We start from the raw sequence: 22,190 nt of genomic DNA on the forward strand, positions 1-22,190 counted from the left end.
CCCAGCAGAACAATCCCATCAGTCCTACTTCGCTCATATTTCCCTTTAACCTGGCAACTATATCTACATCAATGATTGTCAATCAATGATTGTCAATCAATGATTTGGATGAGAACATACAGGGCAAGATTAGCAAGTTTGCTGATGATACAAAAGTGGGTGGTTTTGCAGATAGTGAAGATGGTTATGAACGATTGCAGCAGGATCTGGATCGATTGGCCAGGTGGGCTGAGGAATGGTTGTTGGAATTTAATACAGAGAAGTGCGAGGTATTGCATTTTGGGACGTCTAACAAGGGCAGGACCTACACGGTGAATGGTAGGCCGGGGGAGTGTTGTAGAGCAGAGGGTTCTGGGAGTGCTGGTGCATGGTTCCTTGAAGGTCGAGTTGCAGGTAGATAAGATGGTCAAAAAGGCTTTTTTCACATTGGCCTTCATCAGTCAGAGTATTAAGTATAGAAGTTGGGAGGTCATGTTGCAGTTGTATGAGATGTTGGTGAGACCGCATTTAGAACATTGTGTTCAGTTCTGGGCGCTGTGTTACAGGAAAGATATTGTCAAGCTTGAAAGGGTTCAGAAAAGATTTACGAGGATGTTGCCAGGACTAGAGTGTGAGCTATAGGGAGATGTTGAGTAGGCTGGGTCTCTATTCCTTGGAGCGCAGGAGGATGAGGGGTGATCTTTTAGAGGTGTCTCAAATCATGAGATGAATAGATCGGGTAGATGCACAGAGTCTATGCCCAGAGTAGGAGAATCGAGGACCAGAGGACAAAGATTCAAGGTGAAGCGGAAAAGATTTAATAGGAATTTGAGGGGTAACCTTTTCACACAAAGGGTGGTGGGTGTATGGAACAAGCTTCCAGATGAGGTTGTTGAGGCTGGGACTGTCCCATCGTTTAAGAAACAGTTAGACAGGTGCATGGATAAGACAGGTTTGGAGGGATATGGACCAAGCGCAGGCAGGTGGGACGTGTAGCTGGGACATGTGTGGGCAAGTTGGGCCAAAGGACCTGTTTCCACACTGTATCACTCTATGACTCTAACTCTTTCTTCCAAATGCCCACCAACTCCACCCTGAGCCCTTTGTCACTTACACCTAGCACTGCTTTAGGGTGTGGGAGGAAACCAGAGCAGCTGGAGAACACCCAGCAGACACAGGGAGAATGTGGAAAGCACAGACAGACAGCACCCAAGGTGGGGGATCGTCCAGGTTGTTGGAGTTGTGAGGTTCCATGGTGCAGCTGTTTTTGTCCGTGCCACATTTAGAGTCATAGAGTCATACAGTGTGGAAACAGGCCCTCCGGCCCAACTTGCCCACACTGACCAACATGTCCCATCTACACTAGTCCCGTCTGCCAGCATTTGTCCCATATCCCTCTAAACCTAGCCTATCCATGTACCCGTCCAAATGCTTCTTAAACATTCGTAGTTTAAAACGTTAGTTACATGATTGGACCTGTCTCAAATACCTCCTCTGGCACTCGTGTCATATACTTATCACCCTTTGTGTAAAAAAAGTTACCCCTTAGGTTCCTATTAAATCTCCCCCCCCCCCCCCCCCCCCCCATCTTAAACCTATGGCCTCTGGTTCTCGATTCCCCTCCTCTGGGTAAGAGACTGTGCATTTACTCTATCTATTCCCCTCACGATTTTGTACACATTTCTTGCATCTCAGCAGTGACTGAATTAAGTACTAAATTGGGTGTGAAGTGCTTTGCGACATCCTGAAAGGGATGTAAAAGGTGGCACAGAGTTGCAAATACTTTTTAAATTCTTGCCTGAAGTCGCCTTACAACAGTCGGCCAGATTACTTTGCATGACAATGTTCAGCAGTGTTACTGGAAGTTTGAGGGGGATGGGGTGATATCCCAGATGAGATCATTTCGTTCTGCATGGATCAGGAAATGTAACTTCTGCTTTCTGATCTGCGTGGCACAATGCTGCAGTTTCAGCCATTTGGGGATTACACCCTCATGTATCCAGAACACCAGGTATCGTTCACTAGATATTAGTATGGTTGTAAAAAGCTTTTATCTGGGTACATGTCCTGTAATTCATCTGCCTTTTGTTTTTAGACTTTAGAGATACAACATGAAAACAGACCCTTTGGCCAACTGAGTCCACGTCAATCAATGATCACCCCCGTACACTAGCACTATCCTACACACTAGGGACAGTTTACAATTTACAGAAGCCAATTAACCTACAAACCTGTACATCTTTAGAGTGTGGGAGGAAACTGGGGCACCCGGAGAAAATCTCCTCGGGTTCCTATTAAATCTTTTCCCCTTCACCTTAAATCTATGACCTCTGGTTCTCGATTCTCCCACATTGGACAAGAGTCTGTGCATCCACCTGATCTATTTCTCTCATGATTTTATAAACCTCTGTAAGATCACCCCTCATCCTCCTGCGCTCCAAGGAATAGAGTCCCAGCCTACTCAACCTCTCCTTATAGCTCAGACCCTCAAATCCTGGAAACATACTTATAAATCTTCTCTGCCCCAGTTCCAACTTAACATCTTTCCTGTAACATGGTGCCCAGAACTGAACACAATACTCAAAATGTGGCCTCACCAACATCTTATATAACTGCAACATGATCTTCTAACTTCTGTACTCAAGACTCTAATTGATGAAGCCAATGTGCCAAAAGCCTTTTTGACCACCCCATCTACCTGTGACGCCACCTTCAAGGAATTATGTACCTGCACTCCTAAATCCCTCTGCTTTACAATACTTCTCAGAGTCCTACCATTCACTGTGTAGGTCCTGCCCATGTTAGACTTTCCAAAATGCAACACTTCCCATTTCTCCGTATTATATTCCATCAACCATTTCTCTGCCTAGCCAACTGATCAAGATCCTGCTGCAATTTTTGACAACCACTATTCGCAATACCATCCATTTTTTTAATCATCTGCAAACTTGCTAATCTTGCCAAATGAAACCAATTTTCTATCCATCCGTGGATCCCATGCGATCGGACCTTCCAGAACAGCCTACCATGAAGAACCTCATCGAATGCTTTGCTGAAATCCATATTTACAACATCTACAGCTCTGCCCTCATCAACCTTTTTGGTCACATCTTCAAAAAACTAAATCAGATTCGTAGGACACGACCTCCCCGGTACAAAACTATGCTGACCATCCCTAATCAGCCCTTGACCATCTAAATGCATGTTTTTTCCTATCCCTCAGAATATTCTCCAGTAACTTTCTGACTACAGATGTTAAAGCTCAGTGGCCTATAGTTCCCAACCCTTTCCTTGCAGCCCTACTTGAATACAGGTACAACATTTGCCACCCTCCAGTCTTCTGGCACCTCTCCTGTATTTAATGACGACTCGTAAATTTCAGCCAGGGTTCCCCCAATTTCCTCTCTAGTTTCCCACAATGTCCTCAGATATATCTGATCTGGCCTGGGAGAATTGACTATCTGCCTATCTTCATACACGTCAGGACCGTCAGCACCTCTTTGATCGTCATACTGACTGTTTTCGCAGATAAGGTGGTTGAGGCTTTTGGCACTTCGGCCTTCACCAGTCAGTATTGAGTATAGATGTTGGGAGGTCATGTTACAGTTATATAAGACATTCGTGAGGCCACACTTAGAGTATTGAATTTAGATTTGGTCACATTGTTGTAGGAAAGACGTTGTCAAGCTTGAAAGGGTTCAGAGATGATTTCTAGGATGTTGCCAGGACTCGAGGGACTGGGCTATAGGAAGACCTTAAGCAGGCTAAGCCTTTATTCCTGAGAACACAGGAGGATAAGGGGTGATCTTATAGAAGTGTACAAAATCATGAGAGAAATAGATAAACTGGTATTTTGCCCAGAGTAAGGGAACTGAGAACCAGAGGACATAGGTTTAAGGTGGTGGGGGGGTAATATTTAATGGGAGTAAATGGAGGTGACTTTTTTGTTTACACAAAGGGTGGTGGGTGTACGGAACAAGCAGCCAGGGGAGGTAAGTGAGGCAGGCACTATCATAATATTTAAGAAAAATTTAGACAGGTACATGGATAGGGTAGGTTTAGAGGGTTAAAGGCCAAAAGCAGGCAGGTGGGACTAGTGCAGATGGGGCATGTTGGTCAGTGTGGGCAAATTGGGCCTAAAGGTCTGTTTCCATGCTGTATGACTCTACGTTCAAGCAGGGAGGTTTTGTTGGACCTACACAATGCTATAATGTTACTTAGCTCACAAGTATAATGTTTAGCTCTGGGCAGAATGCTTCAAGAAGGAGGTAATAGTACTAGAGAATGTGCAAAAAGATTTACTAGAACCATTTCAGAGATCAAGGATGGCAACCCAGTAGGTTAAACTGGAGAAACTGTGGATGTTCTTGGAGCAAAGAAGATGACGAGGAGATCAGAAGGAGATGTACAAAATCTTAACCAGTATACACCGCAGAAATAGAGGGAAAAACTGTTCTTATTCGCAGAGGTCAGCACAGAGTAAAGTAATAGGCAAAAGACAGAGGGAACTGTGGGGAATTTTGTTCGGCACTTGGGGAAAAATAATTTGCAAGGCTACAGGCTAGACCTGTAAAATTGATTGACCGAATTGTTCGTTAGAGAGCTGGCAAGGACTTGGTGTGCTGAATGTCCTCCTGTGCTTCTCTGATTCAAGATTAATTGGCATTTTCCTTGCAGGTTAGCTGCTGTGGATAACCAGAGATAAAGGAAGCTGACGAGTAATTGGCACTCGAGACATCATGCATGCATGACGCGGTACCCATAACAAATGAGGTCATAACATTCTAATCACCTGGGAGAATTAGCCAGCACAATTGGCACATGTGTGTGTGGTTACCATTTAAACCCAGATGCATTGAGAAGTCATAGCTGCTAGTCACTCAAGCGTTTTTTTTGCGTAAAATGAAATGAAATGTATTTTTAAATGATACTCTTGGGATATCCATGTCACTAGTAAGAGCAGCATTCATTGGGTATTCCAAACTGTCCTTGAAACGATGGTGGTCTCTCAACTTTACAAACTGCTGCAGTCTTTGGGCTATTAATTAGGGAGCTCCTGGACCTTAACTCAGTAGGAATGTAACTTATTGCAAAATGCACTCTCAATGGCAATTTAAAATCTTTTACGTGCTTCTCAAGCTGTGCTGGAATGAACAGCATTGCACACAGTTCGAATGGCATCTCCTGTGATAATACATTATTCCAAACGTTGCAAAATAGTGGCAAAAATGAACATTTGAGCTATTGCACAGGGTGTCATTAAAGTGGCTGGTTTATCCTGAATGATTTCAAGTTCTTAATTCTTAACTGTTCATGGGGCTGCACTCACCCAGGCAAGTGAAAGTGTCCCATCACATTTCTGGCTTATGTGTTGTAGCCCGTGTGAAGGCGAGTATTCTTTGTAGACTTTGACCTGTTCTTATAACCTAATACTTAGGTAGCCAGTACAATAAAGTATTGATCAATGTTGAGCACCAAAAATGCTGCTAGTGGGAAATGGTAATTCTATTGAATATCAAGGAGGGCTGGTGAAATTTTCTCTTGTAAAAGTAGGTATTTTCTCCTGATTTTGCAAGGATCTACAAAAGCTCTTTGAATGGTACAAGGGTAGGCTCATTAATCCAGCATTAAGGATGCAAAGACCAGAAACTGTATAGATGTCATCACATCATCACATCTTTAAGTAATACAAGTTACACTGAACTTCTTTGAATTCCATGCAGGTAAAACACAGAATCCATTTTGTGCAAAACTTTTTTCCCCCTCAGATATTGCAATGACACAAACAGCACGGCAGTCTGTTTAAAGTGTTGAACGAGGGAATAATGATAATCAGGATATGGAAAATGTCCTGCTTTTCTCCAAAATGCCACAAATCTTTAGTGCTGCATTTCTTTACCTGTATTTTCCCAATGCTCTCAAAACATTCTTGCCTTTGCACTGCAGAGTTGCCAATGTTGGTGCTGATCTATCGCCCTATCACTCATGTGCATGTTTATCCCTTTTAGTTCACAAGTTATAGGAGTAGAATTAGGTCATTCGGCCCATCGGGTCTATTCCGCCATTCAATCATGGCTGATCTCTGCCTCCTAATACCATTTTCCTGCCTTCACCCCACAACCCTTGACACCCATTCTAATCAAGAATTTGTCGGTTTCTGCCTTAAAAATATCAACCCTTCGGCCGCCACAGTCCTCTGTGGCATTTTCAGTTGCGTTTCCACCATCTACAAGTTAGGGGTGTGATGGGATACTTTCCAGTTGCCTGGATAAATGAAGCTCCAACAACAGTAGCTCAGAAGCATAATACAATTCAGGACAAAGCAGCCTGCTGGATTTTTATTCCATTTACAAACTTAAATATCCATTTCCTTCCTGACTAGAGCATTGTGACTACAGTATGTGCTTTCTACAAACTGCACTACAAAACCTGCAATCTCTACCATTAAGAACGCTGAGGGAAGTAGGCACACGGGAACAATGTATAAATGTACAATTGTTCCCGAGTCTAAATCCTGGAGCTCTCTACTCAATAGGGCTGTGTGAACATCCTCACCGGAGGAACTGCAGCTATTCAATAACATGACTCACTATAGCACTTTCTAAAAGTAGTTGGGAATATCAGTAAGCGTTGGCCTTTTCAGTGATGGCTGTAATTGTACAATGAATATTAAAATTGCTACCTTTAAAAAAAGAGTTTAATATTTCATTTGAAAACAAAAGTACAATTCCAAATTATTTAAATTGCTAAAAGTAGTTACGAGATTTCTCTTCGCAATTGACTTCCTATCTTTTTGAACAACGTTTGAAGCAGATCAGCTTGCCTTACCTGTCTGCAGTAATGGGGGCTATAAGTGGTGCATACCAGTTAGGTCCAACTTCACAATGAGCATCTAGATATATCAAAACCTGGCAAATGAAAGAATAAATATTTTGTAATGGATAGAGTAACTTTGCAATGCCAACTTTTTTATTCCAGAGTGACAGAAACACATTTTAGGGAATATGCTATTTTTTAGTCATTTTAGTCATATAAAAGCTGAGCAAATAAAGACATAAGAAACATGTAACATATCCCAAACCATCCACATTAATGAACAGATCTATCCACATTTACCACCCCTCACCCCCACCAAAAAAAACCCCTTCTGCTCCTTTTCTTTCATATACCCATCTAATCCAATCCTAACAAAGAACATTTAGGCCAGAAATGGCTGTGATGCCCATGTTTTAGCAGTGTAATATAATGGGAACGATTTGCCTCCACATTTTTAAATTGTTCCAAGGTTCTTCACGTGAAAATGTGATGAAAATTTAAACCATGCCAAAATAGGCGAATTTCAGGCAGTGATCAAAAGCTAGGAGCATGCTGAAAAAGGAGAGAAAGGTGGAGAAGTTGAGAGACAGAAAGACAGAACCTAGGTTCCATGTAACTGAGGAATTGCCCCCAAAGGAGGTTTAAGAGACTCAATATTCAACTTTGTAAAATATTACAGAAATAAATTAAGAAGCCTACCTACCATTAGGCATATTCTTTCCCTTTTTTTAATGGAAGTTTAAACTTGCACATTTTATTGTTTGAGTAGTCAAGCTCGGTGTGATAAGCATGAGTCTTTGTACAATGAAGTGCAGCTAGTTTGCATGGTAGTCCTCCCAGTTCCCCAGATTACAGTGAAGACAATCCTGCTGCGTTGATAGATTTCTCTAGCACCTTAGTTGATGAACTGTGGTCCACCTAGTTTTATTTTTATTCTTGATTCTCTAAGTATTTTGATAGAAAGGGATGAGAGTGGATCTAGTTAGCTAAAATGGAACCAAACTTTAACGTCAAATTGCAGCAGAATATTTTTCATATTTTTTTTTTCTTTTCATATTTCAGATACAGCGCGGAAACAGGCCTTTTCGGCCCACCAAGTCAGCGCCGCCCAGCGATCCCCGCACATTAACACTATCCTACACACACTAGGGACAATTTTAGGGACAATTTTTACATTTACCCAGTCAATTAACCTACATACCCGTACGTCTTTGGATAATATGAATTATCTTTGCAGAAATTATGGTTAAGGTACATTTCCCTGAAGAACAAATGAAGAACAAACAAATCTCGAGCTCCAAAGATAACAAAAGAAGAACTCAAGGCAACTTACGTCAATAATTTAAAAAATGAAATGCTGAAAAGCAAATTCAGTTAATGTTTTGCACCTGTTACCCTTCCTGAGAAATGGGGGAGTGGATGGTTTAGGATTTTTTAAAGCAGAACTGGGAGGAGGAGTCAAGTGTAGGACTATATGGAGATGGTGAAGACAGGTCAGGTGATAAGGAACACAAGTACTGAAGGTGTATTAAAGAAATGAGTTGAGAAAGGACATAAGCATAATAATGAGAAATGACGAAAGATCAGTTTATCTGAAATTGGAAATTTTAAATGTTCATTGCAGAAGATTGTAATGTGGACAGACAGAAGAAAATATGTTATAATTTTTCTAGTTTAATTTGGACAGACAGATCGGAAAGTGAATGGGATTGAGAATTAAAGAAATTCCGGATCATCCCCGTGGACTGAGTACAGGTGTTCTGCAAAGCAATCACCTAGCCTGCATTTGGCTTATCCAATGTGGAGAATGCAGTACACTAGATTAGAAAAAAGTGCATGTACATTGCTGATTTACCTGGAATGACTGTTTGGGCCCTGGATGGTGGAAATGTAAGAAGTGAATAGACAGGATGTGTAGGAAGGAACTACAGATGCCGGTTTAAACCGAAGATAGGCACAAAAAGTTGGAGTAACTCAGCCGGACAGGCAGCATCTCTGGAGAGAAGGAATGGGTGACTTTTGGGTCTGAAGAAGGGTCTCGAAACGTCACCCATTCCTTTTCTCCAGAGATGCTGCCTGTCCCACTGAGTTACTCCAGCTTTTTGAGTCTATCTTAAGTGAATAGACAAGTGTTGCTTCCCCTCCCATTACAACGAGAAGGTGATGTGGGATGGGCAGTGCTGGGTGAGTGGAAGGGCTGACCAAAGGAGTCAGAAGCAAGCAATACCTGTGAAATGCAGAAACGCGGGGAGAGAGGAAGCCACGATTGTTAGTGGAATCATGTTAGAACTCTTAGAAATTACAAAGAAAAAAAATGCCAGCTTGATTACGAAAAATAAATCAAGAGGGGAACTGAAAACTTAAGTAACAAAGGCAAAAAGAGCATTGTGAGGAAAATTGAGCAGCCAATTTAAATGGTAATACAAAAGTAGGCATATAAATAGTACAAGTCTAATACATTGAAGACAGGGGTCTATTGAGGACAAATAAAATGTGTATTTGCACATCAATGCTGTGGAAATGTGTAGGAAAGAACAGCAGATGCTGGTTTAAATTGAAGGTAGACACAAAATGCTGGAGTAACTTAGCTGCCTGTCCCGCTGAGTTACTCCAGCATTTTGTGTCTACCTTCGATGCTGAGGACCCGGTTAAGATACTGAGTTCTTTGCATCTGTCTTCACCAGTGTGAAAGATGAAATAGTTGAAACACTTGATATGCTAAAAATTGTTAGCTTGGAGGCAGTGGAAAGGTTGGGTGAACTTAAAGTCGAGGGTTCACCAGGATTCTGAGGGAAGTTTCAGAAGATATCACAGGGGTATTGACCATAATCTTTTAATGATCTTTGGATGACCAAGCATGGTGGCAGGCTAGGCTCGCCGCCCCAAAGAAAGACCCGCAGGGGGGAAACTCGGCAGCTGCCGAACTTGGCTCCAAAGACCAGAGTCGTGAAGGAGGGAGCCATTGGCGATGATGGATGCAAGTAGTGGGCCAGTAGGAGAGGAACCGGGGTATTGCCTACAGCGCCTTTAAGGTCATGTGCCGGAGGTGCCATCGAAACACAGAGGCCATTGGGTGAGGCCCCCAGTACGCAGGTCAAGCCAGTCGAGTGCAACGGCGTAGGCCCTGAAGCAGTATATGGCTGAGCCCAGTAAATACAGAACAGCCATTTAAACCTCAGCCATGGGAAAGAGGATAGCAACCAATTGCCGCAAAAGATAAAGAAGCTTGTGTAATGGGGTGATGCATAGCAAATGTAGTTTAATGCAGAGAGATGTGATCTACATTACAGTTGTGAATATAGAAAAAGAAAGTAGAAAAGCAATGAGTGAACATTGAGGTGGTGTTCCCATCGGACGTAGCAAGGACTAGAGGTAACAGGTATACAAATAAAGGGAAAGAGAATTAATAGTGACGCGAGGAGAAGCTTATTTTAATGCAGTATATGGTTGGGATCTGGAATGCACTGTTTGCAGATATGGTGGGGTCAGGTTCTAATGTGGCCTTTAAAGGTGGATTGATAGTGTTTAGATTAGTACTGGCATCAAAAGTTACAGGGTGAAGGTAGGAGAATGGGGTTGAGAAGGACAGATAGATCAGCCATGATTGAATGGTGGAATGGACTCCATGGGCTGAATGGCCGAACTCTGCTCCTATCACATGGATTGAATAAATATACGGTGAAGAAAAGGTTGCATGGCTGCAGAGAAGATGCTGGCAGAAAGTACTAGTGAGGTCCTCTGGTAGAGAGCCATCGTGGATGTGATGGTACATCTGTGTAATAACACTGCCTATGACACTTAATCTATTGTCATGGATAAGGGTGGCAGATTTTGTTCCCTAAAGAGTTTAAGTGAACCAGATAGGTTTTTATGGCAATCCAGCGTTCTATGCATTTTATTCCGATTCATTTAATGAAATTAATTTAAATAGCCTCGCTGGTCTGGTAGGATTTGAACAAATCTGCATCATGAGTCCAGGTCTTCATTTAATTGTCAAAAAGCATATCCTTGTCCATATTATACAGATTTTGAATGAATAAGAATCCATACTCTACCTGCCCAAGGGCTGCTTTATGAGCACCAATACTTCTTGCTTGAATTAATCCTTCTCTTCTTTCATTTCGAAATACCTTGACAAATCCATTCCATTGTTTCAAATACTCCTCTAACCTTTCCTTTAAATGTACTGGATACAAGGCAACAGGAAGAAAAAAAACCCATTAAATTGCTTGTCGCCCTGGATATTCCCACCAACATTTGAAATGACTGTACTTAAGAAAAATCCCCAAGTGCTGATCTTTTAAGAATTTTCTGCCCAAACCATGTGTAGGAGCATTTGTTTTTGTTTAAAAAAAAGTATGAAAAGTGACACCATGTCAATAGCTGCAAGCAGTAAAGTCTGTAGATGCAAAATGAGGCCTGTGTACTGCATTTCTTGATAGATCTGTCCACCTAACACTTTAACCGTGCTGAAGTTATTGGTAAGAATTTGGAAGTAACAATTTGGAAACATTCTGAAAGCAATGAAGGTGGAGGATCTGTGAAGGGAATTCAACCTGGAATGTTGACTATGTTTCTCATTCTTTAGATACAGCCTGACCTGCTGAGAATTGCTGGCATTTTCTGATTTTATCCAAAGAATGGGAGTTGAATTTAGATTAGCTTTAGAGATACAGCACTGAGTTTGTGCCAATCAGCGATCATTCGTATATTAGTTGTACCCTACACGTTAGGGGCAATTTACAGAAGCCAATTAACCTACAAACCTACATGTCTTTGGAATGTGGGAGGAAACCGGAGCACGCGGAGGAAACCCATGCGGTAACAAACTCTGTACTGACAGCACCCATAGTTAGGATAAAACTGGGGCTCTCATGCTATAAAACAGCAATCTACTGCTGCACTATTCAAGTAATAGCTACCAATGGTGTAATGAAAAATTAAATAATAACAATAATCTCAAAGCCATCTGTCTAGGCCTTTAATAGTTTTGCAACATAAATATCTCTCTGTTTGGTATATCTGATCTATTTGGTTAGCATGCAAAAACAAAGCTTTTCACAGTACCTCGGTGCAGGTGATAATAATAAAATCTTAACTTAAACCTAATCACAATCCTGTAGTCAGACCACTGAGATACAAGGCACAGAGATCAGAGTGGGAGAGGGATAGAAAACTCAACTCAGAGGTAACTGGAAGCTCAGGGTCATCCTTGCAAACTAAACCGGGGCGTTTTGCAAAGCAGTTACCCAATTTGCATTTGGATTCACTCTGACCATTGTCAATGTGTTCGCCAATCAATTGCTGTGATACAAATAGCTCCAAGCCTTTGGAAGGTACTCAGATTAAGAGGCTTGTAATTAAAATCGAAGCATCTTGTGATCAAATAGAGTACAGAGATTTAGACTTTAGACATACAGCGTGGGAACAGGCCCTTCGGCCCACCGAGTCCGCTCCGAAAAGCGATTCCCATACACTAGCACTATCCTACACACTATGGAAAATTTACAATTCACAGAAGTCACTTAACCTACAAACCTGCACATCTTTCGAATGTGGGAGTAAACCAGAGCACCCGGAAGAAACCCACACAGTCACAGGGAGAATGTACAAACTCTGTACGGAAAGCACCTGTAGTCAGGATCAAACCTGGGTCTCTGGTGCTGTTAGGCAGCAACTTTACTGCCGCCCCAATGCTGTGATTTTTGCGAGTGATGCTTATGTACAAAAATGGAGCACAGGAGAATGAGCCTGGCAGAGGCTGTGGGCAAATCATCTCGGTCCTAATGAGGATACTTTACACTTCTCTCTCATTTTGTTGACTTACTGTAATTTCGATTGCTTTTTTTTTTCCACGTGAGTTGTAGATCAAATGTTTTTAATGCAGAAATCCGGTGACTGCTGTGCACCAGATGATGTCATTAATGTGTGCCTGGCTCTGGGCAAGCTTCAGATGTGCTAAGATGAATTGAACCTGGAAGTTCAGGTTCCAATTTCCAGATGGTTGCTAATCGCCTCAGAAATGCATACAAGTGTGATTTCATGTGCAGGAACCAGCATTGCTGTGCAAATCACACATGGAAAATGTGAATGAATGCATCTAATTTTTAGGCAATGATGTTTTAAGATTATTTAGTCTTGTATGTAATTTATGCCTTGTTACATTTTGCAACGAATGCCTTCCTTGTATTGTTTTGGAAACACAGTAGAAGGGTGAGCTGACAATATAAAAGTCCAAGACACAAAAAGCTGGAGTAACTCAGTGGGTCAGACAGCATCTCTGCAGAAAAATAGGTAAATCCATGTAGTGATAATAAAATTGAACTACATTTCATCAAGCTCACTAATTGACAATCAATGGTATACTGGCCCTAGTGAGATGATGCTGCCGGGGAACTGGAAAGTTCTAATAATATTGACGTAATTCAGCTAAACAGTTCACTAAAATAAAAATCGATATGCAAGCTACTCTGGACTAGGGCTGCAAGTAGCCCTAGGAACAGCTTCAACTTTAAAAGGAATGGCTTGTGATTTTGTCAGTTTTGTTTTTGTTTTCACTATCAGTACGTGGACATCATGGGCAAGGTCAACACATGTTGGTCATCCCCGATTACCCATGAACCGTCCATATAAGGCGGACAGATTACCTTTGGTGAATCAGCTGACTTTAACAACAATTGATTCACCAAAGTCATTCAGGGAAGGACATCTCTCCAGATGCCCGATGAAGGGTCTTGAGCCGTAACACTGAAAACCTATTTCCCTCCAAAGATGCTGCCTGACTTGCTGAGTTCTTCTGGAAGCTTTCCTTTTTTTTGCTCTCAATTCATGTAATTGCAGTCTCTTGGGCCTCCTGAATACCAACCTGGTAGTTTTGTCGTTACTGTTTTCAAGATTGCCTTTATTTAAATTGATTACTTGAATTTGGCAGTGGTAGGGTGGAAGGGTATGGGGTGGGGGGAGTAGTAGTCTAGTTGGAGATATAAAGTCATACAGTGTAGAAACAGGCCCTTTGGCCCAATGTGCCCACACTGACCAACATGTCCCATCTACACTAGTCCCACCTGCCTGTGTTTGGCCCATATCCCTCTAAATCTGTCCTATCTATGTAACTGTCTAAATATTTCTTAACGGTTGCGATAGTACTGCCTTAAGCTCGTTCCATACACCCACCACCCTTTGTGTGAAGAAGTTACCCCTCAGGTTCCGATTAAATCCTCCCCCCTCACCTTAAACCTAGGTTTTTTGGTTCTCGATTCCCCTACTCTGGGCAAGGGACTGTGCGATTTCCCAATCTATTCCTCTCATGATATATCTTTGTCTCAATATATATATGTTGGGCTGAAGGGCCTGTTTCCACACTGTATGACTATATAATATATATATATATATATATATATATCTATATATATAGATATATATCTATATATATATAAAAATATATATTTTACTAATATGAACTAGTAGGAGGGGACTTGCATTCAAAAAGATGTTGGGAACCTTTGGGAGTTTTTCAATCATGAGTTAAATCCTGCATTTCTTGTACTTGTGTTACTACAAATTCCTTACAAAGTGGAGTTCCAAGCAATTATAAGCTTGCAAAATAATGCCCCCTTGTGGATTCCAGAAAAAAAAACCTTTTTTAATTTCGCTGACTTCATTTATACATTAGACCAGAGGTCTCCAAACTCTGGCCCGCCAAGAGATTTTATCTGGCCCGCAAAGAGATTTTTAACACATTCCGTGCTGCAGCTCAGCTTCACCCGTCTTCTCCCATCAGCGCGTCTCCAGCTCCCTCCCGGCGTCCGAGTGTCCCACCACCTCTCCCCGTTCCTGTGCTCCTCGCTCCTCCAGGCTCGGCGCCCCTGCTCCGCGCCTCATTTCCTGAGGATCCTCGGCCCCTCACCGCTCCTGCTGGCCCTCCAGCCCTTCTCCCCGCTCGCCATCTCCGTCAGCTGCGCTCCATTTCCACTTGGCACAACACCTCGAGGCTGGGGGCGCCGAGCAGAGCTGTGGCCTGGTTCGCCTCGGTTCCCAGCGCCCGGCCCACCTCTCGCTGCTGCTCGGCCTCCGCTGCCGATCGGCCTCTCCCCAGCTCCTCTTCCTCCTCCTCTTCAGGCTCCACACTCCGCTCCTCCTCCTCATCCGCCACCTCCTCCTCTAAGGCCGTCGAGCACGGCTTGGGCCCTTTGCCCTCAGGCGGGTCGCCGACCTCCAGCGCACGCTGCATCTGCCCCTGCAGACCCCCCAGCTCGGGTTCTTTCCGCTGTTCCTTTCCCAGCTCGCTCAACCCTGTCCTTTCCTCCTCCTCCTCTTCTCCCCCTCCCGGTCGGCGGCCCCCTGCTTCTCGGCCTTGCTCTCCTGCCTCCCTTCCCGGCCGCGTTTCCCCTTCTCCTACCGGCTGGCCAGACGTCTTCCCAGCTGCTTTTTGCGTCCACAGGCTTTGCATCCCTTCTCCCGGTTCCTCTTCCTCCGCCGGATCTTTCAGCTTCTTCCCCATTTTTTACATCACAAAAATTGACCATTTGGGCATATTTTTCATGGTAAGAACTTACGTGTTGCATGTGTTACTAGTGTATGCCGGAAGCTGCCATGTACTCCAGATGGCTTGAATTTCTTCCATTTGTTTTACTTAAGTTCTTTTTTGAGTTCATTAAATTTATAAAACTGACATTTCTTTATTTTTTCCTACGGCCCGCAAAAATGTGCCAAATATATAATGTGGCCCTCATGCTGAAATGTTTGGAGGCCCCTGCATTAGACAAAACAAATTTCAGGGAGGGCAATCGATTGTTAGTGGGAATTACACAGAAACAGAGAATGAATTAATGTGAGAAATTAAATTACTCTACTGTTTCTCATATTTTCTAATGGTAAGAATATTTTCTTTGTGGTGGCTCAGTGGTGCAATGGTAGAGTTGCTGCCTTACAGCGGCAGAGATCTGGGTTCCATCCTGACAATGGGTTTTGTCTGTATGGAGTTTGTATGTTCTCCCTGTAACTCCGTGGGTTTTCTCCGGTTTCTCCCTGTAAGTTCGGTTTCCTCCCACACGCCAAAGACGTACAGGTTTGTAGGTTAATTGGCTTCGGTAGGTTGTAAAATTGTCCCTAGTGCGTGTAGGTCAGTGCATGAGGAGATCGCTGGTCGAAGCATACTCGGTGGGCCAAAGGTCCTGTTTCTGCGCTGTATCTCTAAAGTTTAAAGTAAAGAAGCAAGCGAAACTCATCATGTCAATCCCATCTCTCGAAGCATTTTCATCGATCTCATTTGTTCACTTATTTTCCTGTAATTTATTCACATCTCTTAGGCTCATCTTCCTCCCCCAATTCTTCTGTCGCTGACCTAAACAAGGGTCAATTCAGAGTAGGCAATTACCTAACCCTAACCCAATTAACACATCTTTGGAGGTGGTGGAAACCAGAGCAACCGACAGAGGGACACATGGTCACAGGGAGAATGCACATTATGCAGTCATTTGAGTTACAGAAATCAATGCCCAGAAATTGAGACTGAAGAAGACGGGTCTTGACCTGAAATGTCACTTATCCATGTTATCCAGTGATGCTGCCTGACACACTGAGTTACTCCAGCATTTTGTGTCTTTCACTGAGTGTTAAATGCATTGGGGAATCTGGAGGTCAACAAAGACGCGGCATAAATGACATTATTTTCTATGTTCGTGTTTCAACTTTAGAACAGATGGCCAAAAAAATTGGCAAAGGAAGCAGTTTTCAAGCATCTTAAAAGGAAAGAAAGACAGAGAGGAGATGATGTTTTTGGACAAGATTTTAGCCCTTGGAAAGAAGTTCTCACCTTTGTTGCTGTAATCATCAATTAGAACTATTTCCGCAAGGTACTTTTTGGGAGTCCTCTTAATCACACTGTGGACGGTCCTCATAAGTGTTGACCATCCTTCATTATGGAAGACAATGATGATACTGGATGTCAGTAGACGCTCATCATAATGCCAGTATTTGCACCTGGTGAGATAAATACAAAACTTAGTAAACTCTACTTTTCAGCATCAGCTACCGAGAGCACAAGATACAAACCACTGAAGCAATTTGTTCATTGAACATTACCAATTGTGTGAGCTATGTATAATTCACTCTATTTACAGTAAGGAGTGACTTTGAAAACCAAAGAGGTGATGACCTGGTGTTGCACATGTTAGGAGTCATCTCTGCGTTAGTGTTTATGATGCAGAGAGGATTGGAACAAAAATTACAAACTTTATCATGAGTCAATAGAGTCAAAAGTGTTGACTTGTCATATGTACCGACAACAGAGCAATAACATTCTTACTTGAAGCAGGATAAAGTACCTGTAAACACAAAACACACCACAGAATATATATAATAAACAAATATTCAGTAAATTAATAACTCCAATACAAGAGCAAAGAAGTCCAAAGTCCTTAGTGCAATTAAATACGGTCCAAAGTTCATAGTTGAGGTTGTCATTGTATATTGTAACTTCATGCAAATCATGCAAAGTCTATATTTTTCAAAATGTTTTATTTCTCAGTGAAACCAGAATGCATATACAAATGCAGCTCTGTGTGATACAATGGTTTGTAAGAGTCAGTTTAGACACACTGCTATTCATCACTTATGTAAATCTGTTTGGACTTGGGAATCAGGGGTATGAGGATCCACAAACCTCTCTTCATCGATGTGACTGTGGTTGAGAGAAAGCTTCATATTCCTGGGCATGAATACCTCTGAAGATCTGTCCTGGACCCAACACACCGATGCAATCGTAAAGAAAGTCCATCAATGCCTCAACTTCCTTAGAAGATTGAGGAGATTTGCGATGTCAACAAATACTCTCTTGACCTTCTGCAGGTGTACAGTAGAGAGTATATTGACTGGTTGCATCATGGCCTGGTTCGACAACTTGAATGCTCAGGAACGAAGGAGATTATAAAAAGTTAACACTGCCCAGTTCATCACGGTTACTGAACTCCCCACCATGAAGGGATCTATAAAAAGCACTGTCTCAAAAAGGCAGCCATCACCATCAAGTGCCCACACCTCCCTGGCCATGGTCTCGTTTCACTCCTGCCATCAGGAAGAAGGTATAAATGTGTGAAAACTGTAACGTCCAGGTTCAGGAACAGCCTCTTCCCAACAATCATCATGCTATTGAACATGACGAACTCCAACTAAACTCTGAACTACCTGCGTTGCACTGGGGACTTCAGGCTTTGCATTGTTTTTGCACTATATTGAGTTTTTATTTATTGAAGTCTTTTGTGTGTTTGTTAATTATATTATCAATTGAGTACTGTGTTTACAAACCGGTTATGCTGCTGCAGAAAGTAAGAATTTCATTGTTCTGATCCGGTACATAGGCCAATAAAACACTGTTGACTCTTGATTTGAAAATGACACCAACATAGAACAGGGCAGACATAGAGAGATATAGTGCAGAAACAGGCCCTTCGGTTCACCGAGTCTGTACTTAGCTTTGTGCGAGGGGAAGCATTGTATTGTCTGGACATTGTGTTCTAACTCCATTCCACTCCGCTGAAGCTGTTAACAACCCTGATAGACTGAGATGTTCTGAGAATGTGAAACTCACAATAGTGAATGGTAAATCTTTCACACATTTTGGTTTAACTTGCCATGTCCCATAGTATAGAGAGCTGTTTCTTAAACGGATCGACATCTGGTCTAACCCGTACAATTATATAAATCTTCCTTTTATCATTTACTACACGATGACAGCCCTGATCTCACATCTGAAATTGTTCAACTACATCCATTTTTCCATGGATGGGAATGGAAATTTAACACAAGGTAGTCAGGTTAATTCCCTGAGGGAATACGTACCCTTGCCCTGCATTTAAGATATTCACAACTACAGAAATGCACGTTTGTAATCTCCCCAAAAATATCCCAGCAAAACTAAAGAGCCTGAAGGTTGCTTTGATTATCTGCAACGACACTTCAGACTTTTCTCATGAATGTTTTTTCACAAGTTTGATAAACATTTCTACCGTTCTTTAAAAAAAAGGACTCACGAGTGAATAATTCGTTTATTTTTTAAACTCTTAGATTTGTCCCATCCCCGACCTCCAATCTTATTTGGCATGTTGCAGATTAATATTTTGTCCCCATTGCTCACGGTCTTCAGGGGCGCAAGGTTTCAGCCTCACTACTGCTCGCTACGTTTTGAATCCTCCAGAACCACAGCTGTTTACCACTGGTACTTAGAAGGTCTGCTTCCTCTTCCCTCTGCCATCTCCATCATGTCTCCATATGCTCCACCCTCACTTTTCCCCATTTCCTGCCGATATATGGTAAATGCCAACTTTTACTTAATTGAGGGGAGACCCCAGGGGAATCATTTGCGAGGCAAATAAGACCCAGGTAGAACAGAGGGATGTTAAAGTCATTAGAATTACAATTATTTACGACTTAATTTTTTGGTCAGGCTCCTAAAAATATATATATATATTTTTTGCATTTGATTGCTGGCTGTGTACATGTTTTCAAGCACTAGTTCCTGCCAAACCACCGGCAAATAAATATCATAAAAGTTATGATGTACCAGATAAAACCTTTTGATATACACTGTGCAATGACTACACATGGTGTGAGGTTATACAAAATGTTTTCCAGAATGGCAGTGACTTTTAGAAAAGAAAATGGCAGTCTCCAATTAATGCTGTCTCAAGTGCTTGTTTAAACCAAAACATATACCCTGGCACAAAATTCTAATTTTGTATTGATAATGTACAGAAATAAAGATCAAAATTTCAGACTACTGGGTCAAATTTTACCATTTCTAAAATCTTTGTGCCACCGAGAACGATTTTCGGCAGGGATTTTGGGGACACAACGGGCGGCACAGTGGAGCAGCGGTAGAGTTGGTGTCTTGCAGTGCCAGAGGCCAGAGTTCAAACCTGACGACGGGTGCTATCCGTACGAACTTTGTACATTCTCCCCGTGACCGCATGGGTTTTTCCCGGGTGCTCCGGTTTCCTCCCCCATTCCAAAGATGTATAAGTTTGCAAATTAAGATGGCTTTGGTAAAAATCGTAAAAATTTATCCCTAGTGTGTCGGACAGTGCTAGTGTATGGGGATCGCTGGCCGGTGCGGACTTGGTGGGCCGAAGGGCCTGTTTCTGCGTTGTATCTCTAAACTAAATTAATAACAGAAAGGACACAATTCCCACGTTATTTGCTTTATTTTGGCTTTTGAACGTGAAGGAGATATATTGCCTCTCGTCTCACCATTATTCTTAATTTTGTGATAAATGGGATGGGTTTTTCTTCCCATGAGGTAATTTCCATCAGATTCCTTGGTTTCGCCCCTCTATCTATATGGAGTCTAATGTACATCATGGCAGAGAGCAAAAAAATATAACATGCAAGTAATTATTAACAGCCTGGCAGAGACCAGCTTCTGAAAGACATGTGGTGGACTCCTTGTTGGACAAGTTCCCAGTCCCTCTTTAAAGAATCAAAGGCATGTTCAGCTGTTGAGACTGAGCTGTGTAAAACCTTATCCCATTACTGGAATGACAGATGTTATTTATTCAGGGATTGTAATACAATAGATACTTATTCAAACTTTATCTTTCTTTATTAAAACTGCTCGGGTAAATAATTTGCCTTTAAATAAATAAAAACCTGTGCAAAAAATATTTTTTTCAGCTCTGTAAGTTAAATTAATATTTGATTCTATGAATAAAATTAATTGGCAAATAAAGACTTAATCTTTGGAGTTTGGACTCAGATTTTCAACCATTTTACTATTTTGCCTTTGTTCTCAAAATAGATTGATTACGTATAACCATCTTCCCTTTAGACACTGCATTTAATTCATTGGTGAATCTACACTTTTCACCAATGGTTGCTCTGGTTGTTATTTAATTGAATGGAGATTAAAAAGGCTGACTCTACAGAAAATAACAAGACAAATCAGGGAGGTAATAAAGCCTGAAGTTGCGCACCACAATAGACAGCTGGTAAAGCTAAGGCGAAATTTCTTTTCATCCCTTTGACACCAATAGGTAGAAGGGCATGAGTCATGGAGTCATAGAGAATGGAAACAGGCCCTTCGGCCGACTTGCATACACAGGCCAACATGTCCCATCTACACAAGTCCCACCTGCTTGCATTTGGTCCATATACTTTTAAACGTGGCCTATCCATGTACCTGTCTGTCTAAGTGTTTCTTAAATGATGCGATAGTACTTGCCTCAACTATCTCCGGCAGCTCATTCCATACACACACCACCGATTGTGTGAAAAGGGTGCCACTCGGGTTCCTATTAAATCTTTCCCCCTCGCCTTAAATCTATGTCCTTTGATTCTCAAAATGATGCAGAAGAATTGGTGAAGAATTTAATTAGGGGTCATTGCAAAATAATACATTATATGATTAAATTCCCAGGCAATTACACCTTTGTGACACCACTTTGAAATGGCAGTGATCGTGACGAAGATAAGTATATCTGCTTATCACTTCCTACCTTTCTGTTTGACTGATTAGAAACAGCCAGCACTTTTCCTGTTGGCAGGAAATACAAGAGGCAGTAATAGGATCCATCTCGGTCTTAAGTACACCAAATGAAAGGCAGGTTTTGTTACAGTGTAGTTCCATTACTACTCTTCAGGAGAAAGATCGATGCAAGCACACCACAACCATATGGTCTTCTCAAAATGTCATGGGCTGGCACCAGAGGAGAATTTTTATACCCACAATGTTTTCAAGTTAAGATCTTAGCCGCTGCATTTGATCACTGCGACTTGTGGCATGTTGTGTTAAGCGGAGCCAGAATAGAAAGACAAGTGGTTCAAAAGCCATCTTCGTTCTGTTTATAAATTTAGAAACATAGAAAATAGGTGGAGGAGGAGGCCATTTGGCCCTTCGAGCCAGCACTGCCATTCATTGTGATCATGGCTGATCACATTTAGTTTCGTTTATTGTCCTGTGTACCAAGGTACAGTGAAAAGCTTTTTTTTGTGGTGTGCTATCCAGTCAGCGGAAAGAAGATACATGATTACAATCAAGCCACCCACGGTGAGACACAGCGAGGCACAACTTTGGATTGGCAAAGGGCATTTGGACGAAGCAAAAGACCAGATTTAGAACAACCAGATTTAGAATAATCCAGTTTAGAAATCAACATAAAATTAATATATAAATTACACACAGTGTGCTGTAACTACTTGAACATTCAAAAATGTATGCACCAAAGCATGGGATAGATTTGCTCTCCAAAAATAGCACTACCATCTACTGGTTGATACTGGAACAGCTCAACATTTCATCAAGGCTATATTTGCTTTGTTTCGCTTCCAAGGAAGTCTCAAGGAGAGTGATGGTGGGTCATTCCCAGAGGTAAATTGTATCAACTAAATTCAATGTTCTTTGC

The 22,190-nt window shown here is 41.9% G+C and overlaps 1 protein-coding gene across 2 annotated transcripts in view; it reads right to left on the reverse strand.

Moving 5' to 3' along the window:
- The window catches only part of galnt7 (UDP-N-acetyl-alpha-D-galactosamine: polypeptide N-acetylgalactosaminyltransferase 7), an 87,400-nt gene that overhangs the window by 16,294 nt on the left and 48,916 nt on the right, over positions 1–22,190 (reverse strand). For both annotated transcript variants that reach the window (XM_078396862.1, XM_078396863.1), the window contains exons 3-5: positions 16,610–16,776; positions 10,851–10,981; positions 6,808–6,887 (exon numbers count right to left, since the gene is read on the reverse strand). In XM_078396862.1, coding sequence (XP_078252988.1) covers positions 6,808–6,887; positions 10,851–10,981; positions 16,610–16,776 — 378 coding nt within the window. The remainder of the gene's footprint in view (positions 1–6,807; positions 6,888–10,850; positions 10,982–16,609; positions 16,777–22,190) is intronic.

The sequence above is a fragment of the Rhinoraja longicauda genome, chromosome 3 (genome assembly GCF_053455715.1).
Source record: "Rhinoraja longicauda isolate Sanriku21f chromosome 3, sRhiLon1.1, whole genome shotgun sequence".
In the NCBI taxonomy this organism is placed as follows: Eukaryota; Metazoa; Chordata; class Chondrichthyes; order Rajiformes; family Arhynchobatidae; genus Rhinoraja; species Rhinoraja longicauda.